Raw genomic sequence first — 19,542 nt, forward strand, 5'->3', positions numbered from 1 at the left:
GCCAGTGGAAAGTATGCTAGGATGCAAGAAAAAGAACAAGATGATGACGAGGAAACCTTTGAATCTAGCTGGATGGAATGTATGTCCACTACTGGACAGGTCTAGAACAGAAAGATTTGACCAACAGGCTGCTCTAGTAGCTATGGAGTTGAGCCGCTGTAACATCGATATAGCAGCTCTAAGTGAGACTTGCCTACCTGAGCATGGCAACATGATAGACCATGGATATACATTCTTCTGGAGTGGTAAACCAAGGCAGGACCGGAGGGAGTCGGGTGTAGGCTTTGCCATCAAGAACAGTATAGTTGACAAGCTGGAGCAGGAACCAGCATCTATCAACGACCACATCATGAGCTTGAGACTACCACTGCAAAAGAAGTCATATGCCACCATTATCAGTCTGTAAGCACCAACCCTGAGGAGACAAACGAGGAGTTCTACAGTAAACTTGGAGAAACATTTAGCAAGATACCTTCAGGAGACAAGTTAATCCTTATCAGGGATCTGAATGCAAGAGTGGGAACTGATGATGGCAAATGGCCTGGATTTATTGGCTACGAAGGCACTGGTAAGTGCAACTTGAATGGGGAACTACTGCTTGCATTCTGCTCAGAAAATGAATTGGTGGTAATGAACACCATTTTTAAACATAAAGAATCTCATAAGGCCATCTGGATGCACCCTAGATCAAAGCACTGGCACCTGATTGACTTTGTCATTACTCAACAGAGAGACAGAAATTGTTTTAGATACTCGAGCCATGAGGGGTGCCAACTGTGCTACAGACCACCAAATGCTGAGAACCAAGATCAAGTTCTCCATCAGGACAAAACATCAAAAATCGGGAGCAAGACCACCAAGAAAGATGGCAGTAAATACACTGGCTGACGATAAGCTCAAAGCAGCACTTGAAGGGGAATTGAATAAAGAGCTTGAAAATTGGAACAATCTGGAGGAAAAGCAAGGTGTAGAGGAATGATGGTCAACACTGGGATCAACCATTTATGACACAGCGCAGAGAGTACTAGGCAGACCAGAATGGAAACATCAAGACTGATTCAACGAACACAATGAAAGGCTTAGGACCCTGATTGAAAACCGGAATGTGGTCCGACAACAGCAACTACAGCGTAACACTAGATCCAGCAAAGCCAAGTATATACAAGCTAAAAGAGAGTAGCAGAGATGTACGAGAAAGATGAAATCTGAATGGTGAGAGAGAAAAGTGATGGAAGTCCCACAGGCAGCAGACAATAGAGATATGAAAGCATTCTATTCCGGATTGCAAGAGATCTATGGACCTAAAATGAGAGGGCGCATGCAGCTGACAGCCTAAGATGGTGGAAGAGATAGTTGACAGGTTTGCTGACCACTTCAACCAATTGCTGAATATTCCAGGAGACTTGGCAGAAGAAGCCAATGTAGCTTTACAACAGAGAGCAGTGATCTCATCACTTGACAAACAGTCCAGCATAGATGAACTGCTGGCAGCCATCAAATCTACATCCGAAGGAAAAGCTCCTGGACGAGACAGAATACCAGCAGAAGTTTGGAAATATGGAGGATATAGACCAGGGGTGGGCAAACTTTTTGGCTCAGGGGCCACATTGACTTTTAAAATTTGCCAGGCGGGCCGGGCCAACACCAAATTCATACATATCGAACATAAACCGGAAAAGCTTTAGTGTTATTGTAAGGCCTTCACTGACAGAGACCTAAATGCAGATCAGATTGACATTTATTTTAGTTCTCAGTCAACAAAGGCAGCAGAAAAATGCTTGCAGTTCAATAGATTGGCACTGGATCCATCCAGAAAAGTAACACACACACACACACACACACACACGTGACAGTAAGAAAAGTAGCACACTTAATTCTTAAATTACGTCTTTGAACTGCCAGGATGAGTAGGATGCCAGTGTATTTGTATCATTTTATACATACAACTAAATTGCATGTCATTCAATTGAACTAAATTACATATCAGTACATATCATTTTTGTACATTTCACTGAACTCATAGATTTACACCTGAGTGTTTTTTTTTTTTTTTAACCATCCACTTCCAGCCTGCCAGTACAACCAACCACCATTAGTAGGAGAGGTACCACACCATTCCAAAATGTTTGCAGTTCAACAGTTTGGGTACCACACCATGCCAACATATTTGCAGTTCAATGGTTTGGCACTGGATCCATCCAGCCCACAAAATCAAACAAAACAGCTCAAGAAAGCAAAAAACTCCAAACTGGTTTTCAGGTTCAAAGTCACTCACTGAAATATTTCCAGTCCTCAAAAAATCAAAACACAGGTTCCAAACAGGTTTTCATATTCCAAAAGGCCACTCATAGATCCAGGAACAAATATAAGCAGAAGCAAGGTCAGCTGCTCATAATACACCTATAATAGCAGACAGGGACATAAATGAGGGGCGGAGCAGACACCCAAAAGCACATGGTACTTAAAAACAAACACCAGCACTACAGCAGCCACCCACGACAACCAAAATTACTAAGAGTTATACTTTTTATATTATTATGTCTGTAAACATGTGACTACCATCTTATTACAGCTCCAACATAGTTTTAAAAAGAGAAAGTGTTAATACTCACATTCACTCAGCAACCGCTGAGCTGTATTCGTCCGTGCTTGCGCTGACTGGTTGTTAGCATAATTAGCATGCTTGGAGGAAAAGTGCCGTTTGATGTTATAAAACTGCAACGGTTTCTTTGCAAATAAGGCATACAGCCTTTGATCGGACTTCAGCAAAAAAATATTTAGTTGTCCATTCTTTACTGAACACCCTGCACTCACTGTCCACTTTTCTTTTTTTAGGACCACTCATTGTAAAGTTTTATCCTGTGTTCTCGAGATCATCAGTGGCACGGGCGCCAGAATGACTTCCATGGCACGCGCTGCACCACTCTGCAAATGTAATCTCGCGTGAATACGATTGACTGGAAAGACGGATCTCTAGAACACCTGTCTACGTGATAACACTGACGCTTATAATTTATAGATCTGCTCAGTCGTGTTTATATGATTGTCTTCCGCGGGCCGGATTAAAAACGCCAACGGGCCGGATGTGGCCCGTGGGCCGTAGTTTGCCCACCTCTGATACAGACTTACCACCTGCCTATACTATCTCATTCTACAGATCTGGGATTTAGAACAAGTACCCCAAGATTGGAAAGATGCAAGTATAGTACTGACCTTTTAAAAAAGGTGACAGGACGGACTGTAGAAACTATCATGGTATTTCCCTGTTCTCTATAGTCAGGAAGATTCTGTCTCATATACTTCTGAACAGGCTAAATGCTCTCATCTCTTCAAATAGGCTACCCAAGACTCAGTGCGGATTCAGGAGTGGAAGAAGTACAATGGACATGATCACCTGTCTTCATCAGGTGCAAGAGAAGTGTATTGAACAGAACATGCAGCTTTATATAGTATTCATAGACTTCAATAAAGCCTCTGATACTGTATCATGTCAAGGACTCTGGTGTGTCCTCAAGAAATATGGCAGTCCCCGAAAAATTTGTCAACCTGATAAAAGCACTACATATTGGCATGCAGGCTAACGGATCAATGAGTAACAATCAAATGACTTTGAGGTGACAAACTGGGTGAAGCAAGGATGTGTGCTTGTGCCCAGTCTCTTCTCTATATACCTCGCAGCTGAGCTCGAGGTGGCATTCAAAGATACTACTGAAGGCTTGTACATATAGACAAGGAAGCATGCAGACTTGTTCAGTGTTGCCCACTTCAAAGCAAAAACCAGGACATCACTTATGATAGTGAGAGAAATGCTTTTTGCTGATGACCATGCGCTAGTATCACATCGCGCTACTGATATGCAGATCCTAGTTGACAAGTTTGCCAGGCAGCAGCACAGTTCAGTCCAAAGATCAATATCAAGAAGACAGTGTGTGTTTACCAACCACCAAAATTCCTGACTACAACTAACTCAACCATCAGAAGTGAAGCTTGATGACGAATCACTCATGATGTGTAAGAGCTTCATATACTTGGGTAGTACCATCTCTGAGAATGCCAGTTTGGACCAGGAGCTGACATTTAGAATGGGAAAGGCTGGTACAGCCTTTGGGAAATTCATCAAGGACTGTAGAAAAACAGTCATGTCACCATCCGGGCAAAATGTAAAATCTACAGGGCTGTGGTACTCTTTCCTCCTCTATGGTGCAGAAATATGGGCCATCTACAGGACGGAAGTGAAGAAACTCCATGCTTGTATGATGCGACATCTGAGACAGATAATGAATATATCCTGGCAGGATAAGATTTCCAATAAGGAACTCCTTCAGAGAGCAGGCCTCCCATCTATGGCAGATCTACTAATACTGATGAATCTCAGATGGCTAGGCCATGTGGAAAGAATGGAACATGAACGCCTACCTAGGCAACTGCTGTATTCTCAGTTGTGCAAAGGAAGGAGAAACCAGAGAAGGCCATAGCTTAGATTCAAAGATGCAGCAAAAGAGAAACATAAAATGGAGAGGTATTGAACCTAACACTTGGAAACAATATGCAAATGACAGGCTTAAATTGAGGAGTATGATCAGGGCCTAGATACTAACATGGAACAGTCATCATTGTCTCGATGGACTGCATATCCTATATTGATAATTTCAGAGAATCTGGGATAAAAACTCCCTACATTTACTTTAGGTTTAGTGTTCCCTGTTTTATGAAGACCAGTGTTGAATCCAATATTTTCTAAATAATGCAAAGCACTTTGAAGTTTTGTAAATACAGTGAACCCTCGTTTATCGCGGGGGTTACGTTCCAAAAAGGACCCGCGATAGGCGAAATCCGTGAAATAGTCAACTTTATTTTTTTACAACTATTATACAATACAAATGTAAAGCATTTGTTTAAGAAATAAAAAAAACGTTCTTGCAAATAACTATGACAGTTTTTAATACTTTTAAAATAATACTGTAATAATACTGTAAAATAATATTTTTAATAATGAATACGAGGTTAGACACATTGCGACTCACGCGTATTTCACAGTCCCTCTGACTGTGCCTCTTTGTCCTGACTCCGCTCCGCTGTAGCGTCATTTTCTGCTGAAGGCTGTGGTGCAGGTGTCTTTTTCCGAGAGAAGAACATAGTTATGGGTAGTTGTTGGCACTCTTTTTTCTTCTGGGCAAGAAGATTCTTGTAAACAGACATGCCACCTTCGATTACATTTGAAAACTGTAACGAGCAACACATCAACGGGTCCCATTCTTGTGCCACTCGCTGAAGTTCAGTGTTCTGAACACAATGCACTGTAAAAAAAAAAAAAAAATCCGCGAAACAGCGAAGCCGCGAAAGATGAACCGCGTTATAGCGAGGGTTCACTGTATTTTATAATTTGTTCCCTATATATCTTCCTTTATCCATATCTTCATTTAGTACCTAAACCCATTAACACTGCTGATGTATAGTATTTTATAGTACCATAATTTGGACCATCTAGTTGGTTCCTTCTGTGGGGAACCAAAGCTGGGCAACTAACCCAGTGGGTTTGAGAAAAAGGAGGAAACATGGCAGCGTGCACCAGAGGCTCAAAAGACAGGGCCACTGTCAGATATCCCCCACAGATCCTCACCAATGTTCAGTCACTCCAACATGAGCTCTGAGCAAATGCCAAGATAACAGTGCTTGTTTCCTTGCATTAATGAAAACATGGCTCAAAAAACAGGATCCTATTTCCGATTTGGAAATTGATGGTTTCAGAGTATGCTTTCACATTGAGGGAGACTCCACAGTGACCAGTAAATCATTTGTGAAAGCTATGTCAAGAAAAACGAATGACCACACAGTGGTCATGAGAGAGACGCTATGCACACTGAGCTCTTGTCTGTATCCCTAAGGGAATTCCCACAGTTATTTGTTATGCTTGTGTATATTCATTAGAAGGCCAATGTTGATTGGGCTATCATAAAAACAAGTGCTTCAAGGGATTGCACTGGATGCACCAAACTTTATGGGTGATTTTAATCAGTGCAAACCAGGAATGTCTTTTTCATTTTTACCAGTATGTGACTTGTCCGACCCGACTCACAAAATGTCTCGTCCTTTGTTATGGATCTGTTAAGCAAGCTTATAAAACCCTTAGTAGAGCTCCACTCGGTATGTCTGACTACAATGTTGTATATTTGGTTCGGTCCTATTTCCTGAAGAGAAACAAGCTGGAACATCGATTAGATCTGGTCAGAGGAGTTTAACTGATTATCTTCAGGACTGTTATAGTTGCACAGACTGGGACTTGTCTGTGCTGTACCCAAATGTCTGTACTGATTTGGATGAACTCACAGTGAGTGTGTTAGCATATACTACCTTCTGTAAGGATTTAGTCATCCTTCAGAAATCAATTTTCATTTGTTCAAATAATAAACCATAGATCACAGTGTGTGTCAAGATTATAATTATCCAGTGTAATATCAGTTTTTATCAAGGGGATGTGAGTCAGTACAGGAAACCACAGAAACAAGAAAGAACTAAAGTTTGCTAAGTGTAGCTATAAGGACAAAATGGAGAACATGCTCAATACTGATAATTCACACCTTGCATGGCAAGATTGACCTTGACCTTTCTAATGAACTTAATTAATTCTATAATCAGTGTGATTATATGTGATCATGTGAGAGATGCCTTTATTTGCTTAGAAGTTGCCCTGCATTCTTTGGAGACTTTGCAGGTTATTACACACCTTGCTCTTGGGGTGATCTTTGTTGGTCAGCCATTCCTAGAGAGGGTAACGGTGATCTCGAGTTTCCTCCATCTGTCTGACTGTGGATTGGGGAAGTCCAAACTCTTTTTAGAAGTTATTTTCCAACCTTTTCCAGCCTGATGAACATCAGCAATTCTCTTTCTGAGATCCTCTGAAATCTCTTTTGCTCGTGCTATGATACACTGCAAAAAATTGAAAAACTGAATTTGAGGAGAAAGCTACTTAATACTAGTGAAATTATCTTGCTGCATAGACAGATAATTTTACTTGACAAGACATCTTGGAATAAGTCAGTTACAATCTAGAACTAGTTTTAATAATCTCAGAGTTGCTGTCTTGTATTCTTCTAATAGGAAATGCTAGATCGTTTCAACTATATTCAGGATATTCTAACTTACTAAGATATCAATTTTTTGCAGTGTACAGTTATACAAACATTTGTTGTAAAGATCAAACTTTGATAGATCCTTGTTCTTGAAATAATACAGAATGCCCACTCAAACCTGATTATCATCCCATTGACTAAAAACACCTGACTATAATTTCACCTTTGAGTTGACTGCTAATCCTAGAGGTTTGCTTTATTTACTTTTAGAACTTGTGTAAAAATCTGGTGGTGTTTTAGGTCATATTTATGCAGAAATATAGAAAATTCTAAAGGGTTCACGAACTTTTAAGCACCACTATGTTGTTGAAGTACAACCCCGATTCCAAAAAAGTTGGGACAAAGTACAAATTGTAAATAAAAACGGAATGCAATAATTTACAAATCTCAAAAACTGATATTGTATTCACAGTAGAACATAGACAACATATCAAATGTCAAAAGTGAGACATTTTGAAATTTCATGCCAAATATTGGCTCATTTGAAATTTCATGACAGCAACACATCTCAAAAAAGTTGGGACAGGGACAAGAAGAGGCTGGAAAAGTTAAAGGTACAAAAAAGGGACAGCTGGAGGACCAAATTGCAACTCATTAGGTCAGTTGGCAATAGGTCATTAACATAACTGGGTATAAAAAGAGCATCTTGGAGTGGCAGCGGCTCTCAGAAGTAAAGATGGGAAGAGGATCACCAATCCCCCTAATTCTGCACCGACAAATACATAGTGGAGCAATATCAGAAAGGAGTTCAACAGTGTAAAATTGCAAAGAGTTTGAACACATCATCATCTACAGTGCATAATATCATCAAAAGATTCAGAGAATCTGGAAGAATCTCTGCGCGTAAGGGTCAAGGCCGGAAAACCATACTGGGTGCCCGTGATCTTCGGGCCCTTAGATGGCACTGCATCACATACAGGCATGCTTCTGTATTGGAAATCACAAAATGGGCTCAGGAATATTTCCAGAGAACATTATCTGTGAGCACAATTCACCGTGCCATCCGCCGTTGCCAGCTAAAATTCTATAGTTCAAAGAAGAAACCGTATCTAAACACGATCCAGAAGCGCAGACGTCTTCTCTGGGCCAAGGCTCATTTAAAATAGACTGTGGCAAAGTGGAAAACTGTTCTGTGGTCAGACGAATCAAAATTTGAAGTTCTTTATGGAAATCAGGGACGCCGTGTCATTCGGACTAAAGAGGAGAAGGACGACCCAAGTTGTTAACAGTGCTCAGTTCAGAAGCCTGCATCTCTGATGGTATGGGGTTGCATTAGTGCATGTGGCATGGGCAGCTTACACATCTGGAAAGACACCATCAATGCTGAAAGGTATATCCAGGTTCTCGAGCAACATATGCTCCCATCCAGACGACGTCTCTTTCAGGGAAGACCTTGCATTTTCCAACATGACAATGCCAAACCACATACTGCATCAATTACAGCATCATGGCTGCATAGAAGAAGGGTCCGGGTACTGAACTGGCCAGCCTGCAGTCCAGATCTTTCACCCATAGAAAACATTTGGCGCATCATAAAACGGAAGATACGACAAAAAAGACCTAAGACAGTTGAGCAACTAGAATCCTACATTAGACAAGAATGGGTTAACATTCCTGTCCCTAAACTTGAGCAACTTGTCTCCTCAGTCCCCAGACGTTTACAGACTGTTGTAAAGAGAAAAGGGGATGTCTCACAGTGGTAAACATGGCCTTGTCCCAACTTTTTTGAGATGTGTTGTTGTCATGAAATTTAAAATCACCTAATTTTTCTTTTTAAATTATACATTTTCTCAGTTTAAACATTTGATATGTCATCTATGTTCTATTCTGAATAAAATATGGACTTTTGAAACTTCCACATCATTGCATTCTGTTTTTATTTACAATTTGTACTTTGTCCCAACTTTTTTGGAATCGGGGTTGTAATACAATAAATCCATAGAAGGAGGAAAATGTTTTTTTGTTTTTTTAAATTAAATATTTTCAAATTGGAGCCTGAGATTGACCCTTATTTTTCCACATCAAAGATGGTAACCTGTTTTATGACGAAAGAGTTGATGCTTAACAGTGGATAAAGAGGTGTTCTTCCATGTAGATTTGTGTAATATTTTATAAACTGTGTGGCTGTACATGATGTTCAGATAAATATTTTAAACAGTAAGGAAAATTTAGTTTATTCAATCTGCATTATGTAGAAGGATATTCATTAAAAACTGTGACAGGTTTATGGAATTCTGGAAGACTTTTAATTCTAATATTTTATGTTGACTAAGATCGGCCAATTTTGAAAAAATCATTGTGATGACATTAAGCCCGGCTCTACTGTTATAGCAGCAAAGGGGGCGCTGCCACTATCAAAATGCCCGTGATTTAGAATGGGATGTTCAGCATGCACATGGGCATGATGGTCACGTGTCCACAGACTTTTAGTTGTATAATGTCAGGTGGCCAAACTTGTATATATTTTCTTTAAACATGTATTTATGTCACAAGGTTTTCAGATTTTATTGTAAGCACATGGTATATGTGTAGATTTTTTTTCCCATGTACTTCCATATTTTTAGCAGATCTGACAAAAACCTTTGGTGTTTACACAGCAGTTCTTGTTCTGTCTTCCTGTTGTTCACTGTTAAAAAGGATATCCATTTGTTTTTTCAAATCCACATATTTTCCCAAAATAAGATTATGACCAGAGTTGGTTGAAATTGGTTATGATTTCTAATTGGTCTAAACAGGCTTCCACTTAGACTGTGTGTTGCTCTTCTCAGGTGCAGGCAAATGACAGTGACAGCGATGTTGGCTCAAAGCTCAAACTGAAGAGCCACTCATCAGGTTCAGAGAGTGAGACGGATGATAGTGAGGATGAAAAAAAGCCCAAGCGGCGAGGCCGGCCACGTGCACGCAAAAACAATGTGGAAGGTTTCACAGATGCTGAGATTCGCAGGTAACATATTCAGTTGTATTTGGTTACAACAACACTGGGCATTTCAAACTGTCATTTAGTGATAATGAAACTGAAATTCAGCTGATTTGTTTCAACAGGTTCATAAAAGCTTATAAGAAATTTGGTGCGCCACTTGAAAGGTATGGCTATTTGTGTCACTACTAGAGTATTAATATTGCAAATATGAAATTTAAGCATAATACAAAATCCATGACCAGTGTTGCTTCTCAATTGATAGTCCAGAGTTTAAAATTTAATTCTTGATTGTATGCTTGTAGTTCTGATTGATTATGTTGTTTCCAGGTTGGAGGCCATTGCACGTGACTCTGAACTGGTGGACAAATCCATAGCAGATCTTAAGAGACTAGGAGAGCTGGTGCACACCACATGTGTAGCTGCAGTACAGGAGCATGAAGAACAAGTGAAGGAGAACCCTACCGAAGGTGTTTTTTACCATTTGATTCATTAGTTGTTGTTTTTTGATCTATCAATTCCCATATAAGGAATAAACACAATCAGTAAAGCAATATACATAGTGTAAAGATATGCAGTATAAAATGCAATTATAACTAATAAAAGAAATTAAATTGCCGTTTGTAGTGCTAAAATGATTTTTACACAAGATATACACTGATCAGCCATAACATTAAAACCACCTGCCTAATATGGTGTAGGTCCCTCCTGTGCCACCAAAACAGCTCTGACCCATCAAGACATGAACTCCACAAGACCTCTGAACATGTGCTGTGATATCTGGCACAAACACTAGCATTAGCAGCAGAGCTTTTAAAACCTGCATGTTGTAAGGTGGGGCTTCCATGGATTGGAATTATTTGTCCAGCACATCCACAGATGCTTGATAGTATTGAGATTTGGGGAATTTGCAGGCCAAGGCAACACCTTTGTCTTGTTTGTCTTGTTCCTCAAACCATTCCTGGACACTTTTTGCAATGTTGTAGGGTGCATTATCCTGCTGAAAGAGGCCACTGCCATTAGGGAATACTATTGCCATGAAGAGATGTACTTGGTCTGTAACAATGTTTATGTAGTTGGTACGTATCAAAGTAACACCTACATGAATGCCAGGACCCAAGGTTTCCCAGCAGAACATTGCCCAGAGCATCACACTGCCTTTGCCGGCTTGCCTTATTTCCATAGCGCATCCTGGTTCCATCTCTTATCACACACACCCACTGGGCCGTCCACATTATGTAAAAGAAAATGTGATTCACATCAGGCCACCTTCTTTCATTGCTCCATGGTCCAGTTCTGATGTTCACATGCCCATTGGTAAGCGTTTTTGTTCATGGACAGGGGTCACTCTGTCCAGTCTGCAGCTACGCAGTCACATATGCAGCAAGCAGTGATGTGTGTTCTGGCACCTTTCTATCATAGCCAGCATTAACTTTTCCAGCGGTTTATGCTACAGTAGCTCTTCTGCAGGATCAGACCAGACAGGCTTGCCTTCACCCCTCTCATCCATCAATGAGCCTTGGCCACCTATGTTCCTCTCATGAGTTCACCATTTGTCCTTCCCTGGGTCACTTTTGCTAGGCACTGCAAACTGGGAATGGCCCACGAGACCTGCCGTTTTGTGGATGCTCTGACCCAGGTGTCTACCCATTAGAATTTGACCCTTGTCAGACTTGCTCAGATCCTTACGCTTGCCCATTTTTTCCTGCTTCCAACACAACTTCTGAACTGGTTGTTCACTTGCTGCCTCATATATCCCACCTCTTTACAGGGATCATTGTAGTGAGATAATCAATGTTATTCACTTCATCTCTCAGTGGTTTTAATGTGATGGCTGATTGGTGTATGCCTAAAACAAACAAGGTGTTCCCCTGTCCCCAGGAGAATGAAGGGCCCTTGCACTATGGTGCAAGAGGCAGCTGGGGCAAATGGTAAAATGGGTCAGAGGAGGGGCTGGATATGAATGGTTTTGGGGCAAAGTGTAGTGGAATGGCACTTCTGGCAAACCCAAAATCTCCATATAAATCCTACCTTAACCTGCAGTACACCTAATTTGGTATACTTTTGTGTCTGGTTTAGTGTTGCATCTCAAGCAAATCATTGCCCACCATTGTGTTTGCTTGAGGAATCCGCTATACCTTTGCAATTTATCATCTTAAACCTACCAAATTCCATGGGAGACTGAGGAATTCTGTAGATGGAGTTTGAAAAAGTACATAATTTTTATGTCTGACGTGGTGATGACCGTGTCCATGGAGGAACTTTGGGGAAACTCCATGGATAAACTTGTTCAGAAATGTTAGAGGGCACTGTGGAGTCCACTGGCCACACCCAAGGCAAATTACCAAAGATTTTGCTAAACTTAAAGTGTACCAAGTTTCCTGAATTTTTGTGGATTCCAAAGGTGTTTTAAATGTGCATTTTCAAACTTGGAGGTACTCTAGAGCTGATGAAGCATGCATATGCTGCATTAAAATACCAAATCAGAAGTTATGCTAACATATAAATCAGTGTAATCAGGACTGGGCCATTAGTAACCATGTACGATTTGAGGCTGGTCAAACCAAGCAAAACCACTTTTTTACACTTCCTGTTTTGGTATGGCATCTCATGCAAATCAATTTCCTGTCATCATGTCTCTGAGTTATCCACTATTCATTCACAATTTATCACGTGTGAAGTTTGTTGCAACCAAATTTCAATGAAATCCAATGAGCTCTGTAGTAGGAGTTCGAAAGAGTTCATTAAAAATATGCGAAAAACAGAAAATCCAAAATGGCCAACGTCCTTTTGGGTGGAGTCACTCAAAACCAATATTAAAAATTCCTGAAAAGATGACACTCCTGCTCTTGCCAAATTTAATGAATGTCAAAGCAACTGTTTCCTGACCATGAAGACCCATGCATTCGGTTTAGTGCTGAATCTCAAGCAAATCAATTTTCTGCCATAATGTGTTCATTTGAGGTACCTACTATTCCTTCGCAATTTATCAACACATTTGTCTGGAACTTTATACAAACCAAATTTCAAGGGGATCCAATGAAATTTGCCGGGGGGCTATAGAGCTCCTGGACCAAGCCCATGCACAATGTACACTACCGTTCAAAAGTTTGGGGTCACTTTGAAATGTCCTTATTTTTGAAAGAAAAGCACTGTTCTTTTCAATGAAGATCACTTTAAACTAATCAGAAATACACTCTATACATTGCTAATGTGGTAAATGACTATTCTAGCTGCAAATGTCTGGTTTTTGGTGCAATATCTACATAGGTATATAGAGGCCCATTTCCAGCAACTATCACTCCAGTGTTCTAATGGTACAATGTGTTTGCCCATTGCCTCAGAAGGCTAATGGATGATTAGAAAACCCTTGTACAATCATGTTAGCACAGCTGAAAACAGTTTAGCTCTTTAGAGAAGCTATAAAACTGACCTTCCTTTGAGCAGATTGAGTTTCTGGAGCATCGCATTTGTGGGGTCGATTAAATGCTCAAAATGGCCAGAAAAATGTCTTGACTATATTTTCTATTCATTTTACAACTTATGGTGGTAAATAAGAGTGTGACTTTTCATGGAAAACACAAAATTGTGTGGGTGACCCCAAACTTTTGAACGGTAGTGTAATTTTTTTATTTTTCACAGGAAGGACGCATGTGCCAATATTTGTTAGTTTTCAGACATGGCAAATACCTCAAAAATGAGTAAATGCAGAAAAAAAAAACACTGCAAAAACAATAGGGCTTTAACACCTCCAGTGCTTGGGCTCTAATAAAATGTAATATGAATAGGAGGACATATATCTCTGTGGCTTACCTCAAATTATTAAAAGGGAAATAGTCTTCATTTTTAACTCAATATACACCCCATATTAAAGGGCATAGAGGAAAATTCTGGTTAGAGAATAGTAATGTGCTAATTTGTTTTTTGCTGTTTGTTCACTCTGTAGCTAAAGGACCAGGAAAAAGGCGAGGAATTAACATCAAGATTTCTGGGGTTCAGGTAAACGCTAAATCTATCATCCAGCATGAGGAAGAATTTGAGCCTCTGCACAAGGCTGTGCCTTCCAATCCCATCGAGCGGAGCAAGTATGTTCAAAAGAAATCTCTTTCTAACTTACCAAACCATTATAATTTCCAACTTTATTCTATCCTCTAGTGAGGGATCTAAGAATAAGATTTATTTGCTATCAGTTAATTTTTAGATGAGTTTTTGTTAAAATTAAGTGCCAACGAATTGTAGCAGCACTTAACTAGTTTCTTTCTATGTCCTAGTTTTCAGCTGACCTATCGTATGAAGGTGCCACACTTTGATGTAGACTGGGATGTTCAAGATGACACACATCTCCTGTTGGGCATCTACGAGCATGGCTATGGCAACTGGGACCAGATCAAGACTGATCCTGAGCTGAAACTCTTGGACAAGGTGCACTCAGCCTGGTTGTTAATCATTTAGAAACAGTCATATTGTAGTTTGCTATCCTGACCTAATGTGGCTGCCTGCATATTATGGAATTTGATAACTTCAAGGAACTTCAGTCATGTTACTAATATTACATCATGTGTGAGCTAACTGCAATTATGTGTAGATTCTTCCGGACAACCCTGACAAAAAACCACAGGCAAAGCAGGTGCAAATGAGAGCTGATTATTTATTGAAGATCCTGAAGAAGGAACAAGAGAGCAAAGACACATTCAAAGCAGAAGAAGAGGTGAGTGTAGCTCAGGCCTGGAACAGCATGACAGATTGCCAGTACTATAATACAGGGTACTTGTGTAAGATTAGAACATATAGAAATATTTGGCACTCTTTTTATATTCTCTTGTAAAACATGTATGAAATCAATGGCCTAAAACTAGATAAGGGAAACTTTATTCATCTTTCGGTGGGGAAATTTACATGTTCCAGTAGCTCACAGACAGAAAAGAGTCAGGAATAGACAGTAACAAAAAATAGAGTGCAATAACAGTATAAAAAAGTAGAAAAAACATGTATATATCTAATGTATAAAAGTTAAAAAAAAATTTTAATTAAAAAAAAAGTAAAACACAGGCTATGTATGTAATGTACACAACAAAATAACAATGGAACTTAAATAAGAGTAGTACTTCACCTGAAGTAGAAATGTTGCACTAATAAAATACTGGCAACTGAAACAGAATATTGCACCAGGTAGTGGATGTTATTGCACAGCATAACAGAAATAACCAGGATGGAATGTGTGTGTAAAGTAACCAATAAATGACCAAAAAAACATAGGTGATGAACATAATTGTACACAGCAATTATAGGAGTGAGACATGACTAAGAAATGCTTACAAATGAAAAGGATATTGTACCAAATAGAAATATTGTTGCACAGCATAAGTAGATGGTGGCGATGAGATGCGAATAAAGTGACAAAAACATGATAGTGACATTGAGAAATGGTGCTATGTTATGCCAGGCTGTCACTGAAAAGTCTGGCAGCAGTTGGGATGAAAGACTTGTGGTAGCATTCCTTCTTGCACCGTGGGTACAGCAGTCTGCTGCTGAAGGAGCTACTCAGAGCACCAACGGTCTCATGTAGGGGGTGAGAGGTGTTGTCCATGATTGACATTAGCTTAGCTAATGTTCTCCTCTCACACACCTCAGTGGATTTCAGAGGGCAGTCCAGGACAGAGCTGGCCCTTTTCACCAGCTTGTTAAGCCTTTTCCTGTCCCTCTCAGAGCTTCCACATCCCCAACAGACTATGGCGAAGATAATGATGATAGATGCTACCATGGTGTCATAGAATGTCCTCACTAGTGTCTTGCACACTCTGAAGGACCTCAGTCTCCTCAGCAAGTGGAGACGACTTTGGCCCTTCTTGTACAAAGCATCCGTGTTGGTAGTCCAGTCCAGTTTTTGTTCAGGTGAACACCCAGGTATTTATATTCCCTCACAATCTCAATGGCCATATCCAGGATGTTCACTGGTGTACACTGTGGTGCTGTCCTGTGGAAATCAATCACCAACTCCCTTGTCTTTCTGATGTTGATGTGGAGGTTGTTATTTCCACACCAGCTGACACAGTTGTTGATGACCCTCCTGTATTCCTGTTCGTTCCCCTCTGAGACACATCCAACAATGGCTGTATCATCTGAGAACTTCTGAAGATGGCAGGTGTGTGTCTGAAGTCCAAAGTGTACAGGGTAAAGCAGAAGGGGGAGAGTATTCCATTCAGCTAGCACAATATTGAACGAGTTGAAGACGAGTTCAGTATCATGCTAGCTGAATGGAATATATCTGATATACCATGAAAAAAGCCAGCTAATATTATTAGACATATACGTTCCTTTCAAGTGTTCAACGTGTCTTTCAAAATTGTCTCAAAATCTTCCATATTTAACGAACCAAACTTGGCAAACAGTTGTTTACCACCACACCTGGAGGAGCCAAATGTGGTGGTCTATTAGGTTTGTGTGACCAGGAAACAGGTGAAATGAGCCAGTCATTTTAGGCTTACCTCCAGTTCCAGCTCCTCCCTCTCAGGAACCACCATCACCATGGCCACACAAACCACCTCTCTCCATAGTTTCAGGAGGTTGAGATGGTATTTTTGAAATGCATCACCTCTGTCTGTTTGCCTGACCTTTACTTATTCAACTGGACTTCCCCAACTCGTGATCATCATAAACAAACTTGTAAATCATATTTTTTAGGGTTTAATTTAAACCACCTGACCAGACAATCTGTTTGTAGATTGTAAGCCCTGGTGCAAATTCATTTAATCCCCAGGAATTTGTGCAGTTTGCGAAGTGTTTGTGACATGAAAGTAGTACCTTAGTAAGTTGGGCTCTTTCTGAGGATCCCAACTCAGAAGATAACTCTGGAGAGTGCTTCCACACAAGGCTGTGTGTGGAGATGTTGCAAAGCATGGCTTCTGGGTATCATGTTTGTTAATCCACAAGGACTAGCACAAAGTTATGTGGTTATGTACTCCATTCTAATGGCCCAAGGACGTCCATACCAAATCTTTTGAATGTGTAATTGTGCTTTTGGCATGGCTGGCACATTCACCAAGTGACATTTGTGACATGCCACACAGTACATGTATACATCACCATGAATACCTGGCCAATATAAATGGGGTTTAGTGTCTTAATTTGCACTGTGTGCCCAGCCAAGGGATTATGATGACATGCATGGAAAAGTATTACACTGCAGCAATTTAGTACCAAGAATGGGATCATCTCTTCTTTAGCATCCTGCTTTGTTCTATATAACTTGTTCATAATAATAGAGAAACATGGGTGGGATAGTGCTGGTGGTGGTTGATGTTCAAGTTGAGAGTATTACTGTCACCTATTGTTTGGGTGGAGAACTACTGCTTTGAGAGTGCACTGTTGAATTGTCTCTGTATGGAAACAACTGCATACAGCCATGAGCCATTCCACCAAATCGGTGCCATTTCCGTCCCTAGAAAATTATATGTATAAATGCACATAAAAATGTACTTTAAAATACATTTCCTTATTACGCAGAATGTCCTGCACATTGATCTGATTTCAAATTTAAGATATATAATTGTAAGGATTAATGAAAACTACCTAAAACACTGAAAAATAGCATGTGTTACCTGTCCCCGCACTCTAACTTTATACTTAACTATGAAATATTATGATTAAAATCCTTCAGAAACAGTATTTCTTTTGCACTGTTGTGTGACTCCGTATCCTATCCATGGTTTAAATTTTTTTTTTTCATAAGAAATCCACAATATCTTAGTTAAAATACACATTTTAGTTGTGTCCCTGGGTTTTCACTCAGTCCTGTTACCCAAACATATTAACCCATCTGACAAATTTGGAACATTCCATAAATCACATGCTCAACAGGAAGTTACATCAGTTGTGTCTTCTGAAGGCCATGGGAAGACCAAAAGTTAGTTCTCTCATTTACTTTTATGTACATTTGATGATTTTTTAAGTTTGACTGCTAAGGTCAGTGTCAACATACTGTGCTGTTACTTAAATTATTTCTTAGATGATATTTATTTTAAAAATACAGATTTTTGGTAAATCACTAGAATGTGCTAAGTGTGGTCATGCTATTAGCAATGACGCCATGTGGCTTAATTCCATGTATTAGCTAATGCTAGGCTAAAAACTCAGTCTTGTTACTCTGAGTTTTGGTAACAGGACTGAAAAAACCTTGTAACGTAGCCTGAGGTTGACCAATACACATTTTGAATAGTTAAATATGTGTGTTATTATAATCAGTGTTGAAAAGATGTAATAAATTAAGTTTAATTTGGGAGTGGTACAACAAGCAAATAGCACCCATTCGGTGGAATGTCCCACATAGTTCTGCAAAAAAGTTGCCAACAAAGCGGTGTTGGGGGTGGCCAGAGATTAATTTAGGGTGGCCTCGGCCACCACTGGCCACCCCTTGGCTCCGCCCCTGATGTTGGTATGAGCATAACTGTTGTGCTACAGCTTTTTCCAGGAACTTGAAGATAAAGGGCAGGTTTCATATTGGCACAGCTGGTATGGGTCAAGGTCAGGTTTTTTTAATCAGGGGTTTGATAACTGCTTGTTTAATGGATTTAGGTACATAGCCAGTGCTAAGGGAAGAATTGATCATTTTTCATAGGTTTGATTGCTCCTGGTAGTATCTATTTGAAGACGTGTGTAGGTAAGGGATCTACAACCCCGATTCCAAAAAAGTTGGGACAAAGTACAAATTGTAAATAAAAACGGAATGCAATGATGTGGAAGTTTCAAAATTCCATATTTTATTCAGAATAGAACATGGATGACATATCAAATGTTTAAACTGAGAAAATGTGTCATTTAAAAAGAAAAATTAGGTGATTTTTAAATTTTATGACAACACATCTCAAAAAAGTTGGGACAAGGCCATGTTTACCACTGTGAGACATCCCCTTTTCTCTTTACAACAGTCTGTAAACGTCTGGGGACTGAGGAGACAAGTTGCTCAAGTTTAGGGATAGGAATGTTAACCCATTCTTGTCTAATGTAGGATTCTAGTTGCTCAACTGTCTTGGGTCTTTTTTGTCGTATCTTCCGTTTTATGATGCGCCAAATGTTTTCTATGAGTGAAAGATCTGGACTCCAGGCTGGTCAGTTCAGTACCCAGACCCTTCTTCTACGCAGCCATGATGCTGTAATTGATGCAGTATGTGGTTTGGCATTGTCATGTTGGAAAATGCAAGGTCTTCCCTGAAAGAGATGTCGTCTGGATGGGAGCATATGTTGCTCTAGAACCTGGATATACCTTTCAGCATTGATGGTGTCTTTCCAGATGTGTAAGCTGCCCATGCCACACGCACTAATGCCACCCCATACCATCAGAGATGCAGGCTTCTGAACTGAGCACTGATAACAACTTGGGTCGTCCTTCTCCTCTTTAGTCCGAATCACACGGCGTCCCTGATTTCCATAAAGAACTTCAAATTTTGATTCGTCTGACCACAGAACAGTTTTCCACTTTGGCACAGTCCATTTTAAATG

At 40.0% G+C, this 19,542-nt stretch overlaps 1 protein-coding gene across 1 annotated transcript in view; it reads left to right on the forward strand.

Annotated features, from left to right (window-relative positions):
• Positions 1-19,542, forward strand: part of chd2 (chromodomain helicase DNA binding protein 2) — a 221,237-nt gene that overhangs the window by 174,376 nt on the left and 27,319 nt on the right. Inside the window, exons 24-29 of the mRNA XM_060924378.1 lie at positions 9,899-10,074; positions 10,173-10,214; positions 10,378-10,517; positions 13,994-14,132; positions 14,319-14,469; positions 14,633-14,755. Of these exons, the coding sequence (XP_060780361.1) occupies positions 9,899-10,074; positions 10,173-10,214; positions 10,378-10,517; positions 13,994-14,132; positions 14,319-14,469; positions 14,633-14,755 (771 nt within the window). The remainder of the gene's footprint in view (positions 1-9,898; positions 10,075-10,172; positions 10,215-10,377; positions 10,518-13,993; positions 14,133-14,318; positions 14,470-14,632; positions 14,756-19,542) is intronic.

This window comes from Neoarius graeffei, chromosome 6, assembly GCF_027579695.1.
Source record: "Neoarius graeffei isolate fNeoGra1 chromosome 6, fNeoGra1.pri, whole genome shotgun sequence".
Taxonomy (NCBI): domain Eukaryota; kingdom Metazoa; phylum Chordata; class Actinopteri; order Siluriformes; family Ariidae; genus Neoarius; species Neoarius graeffei.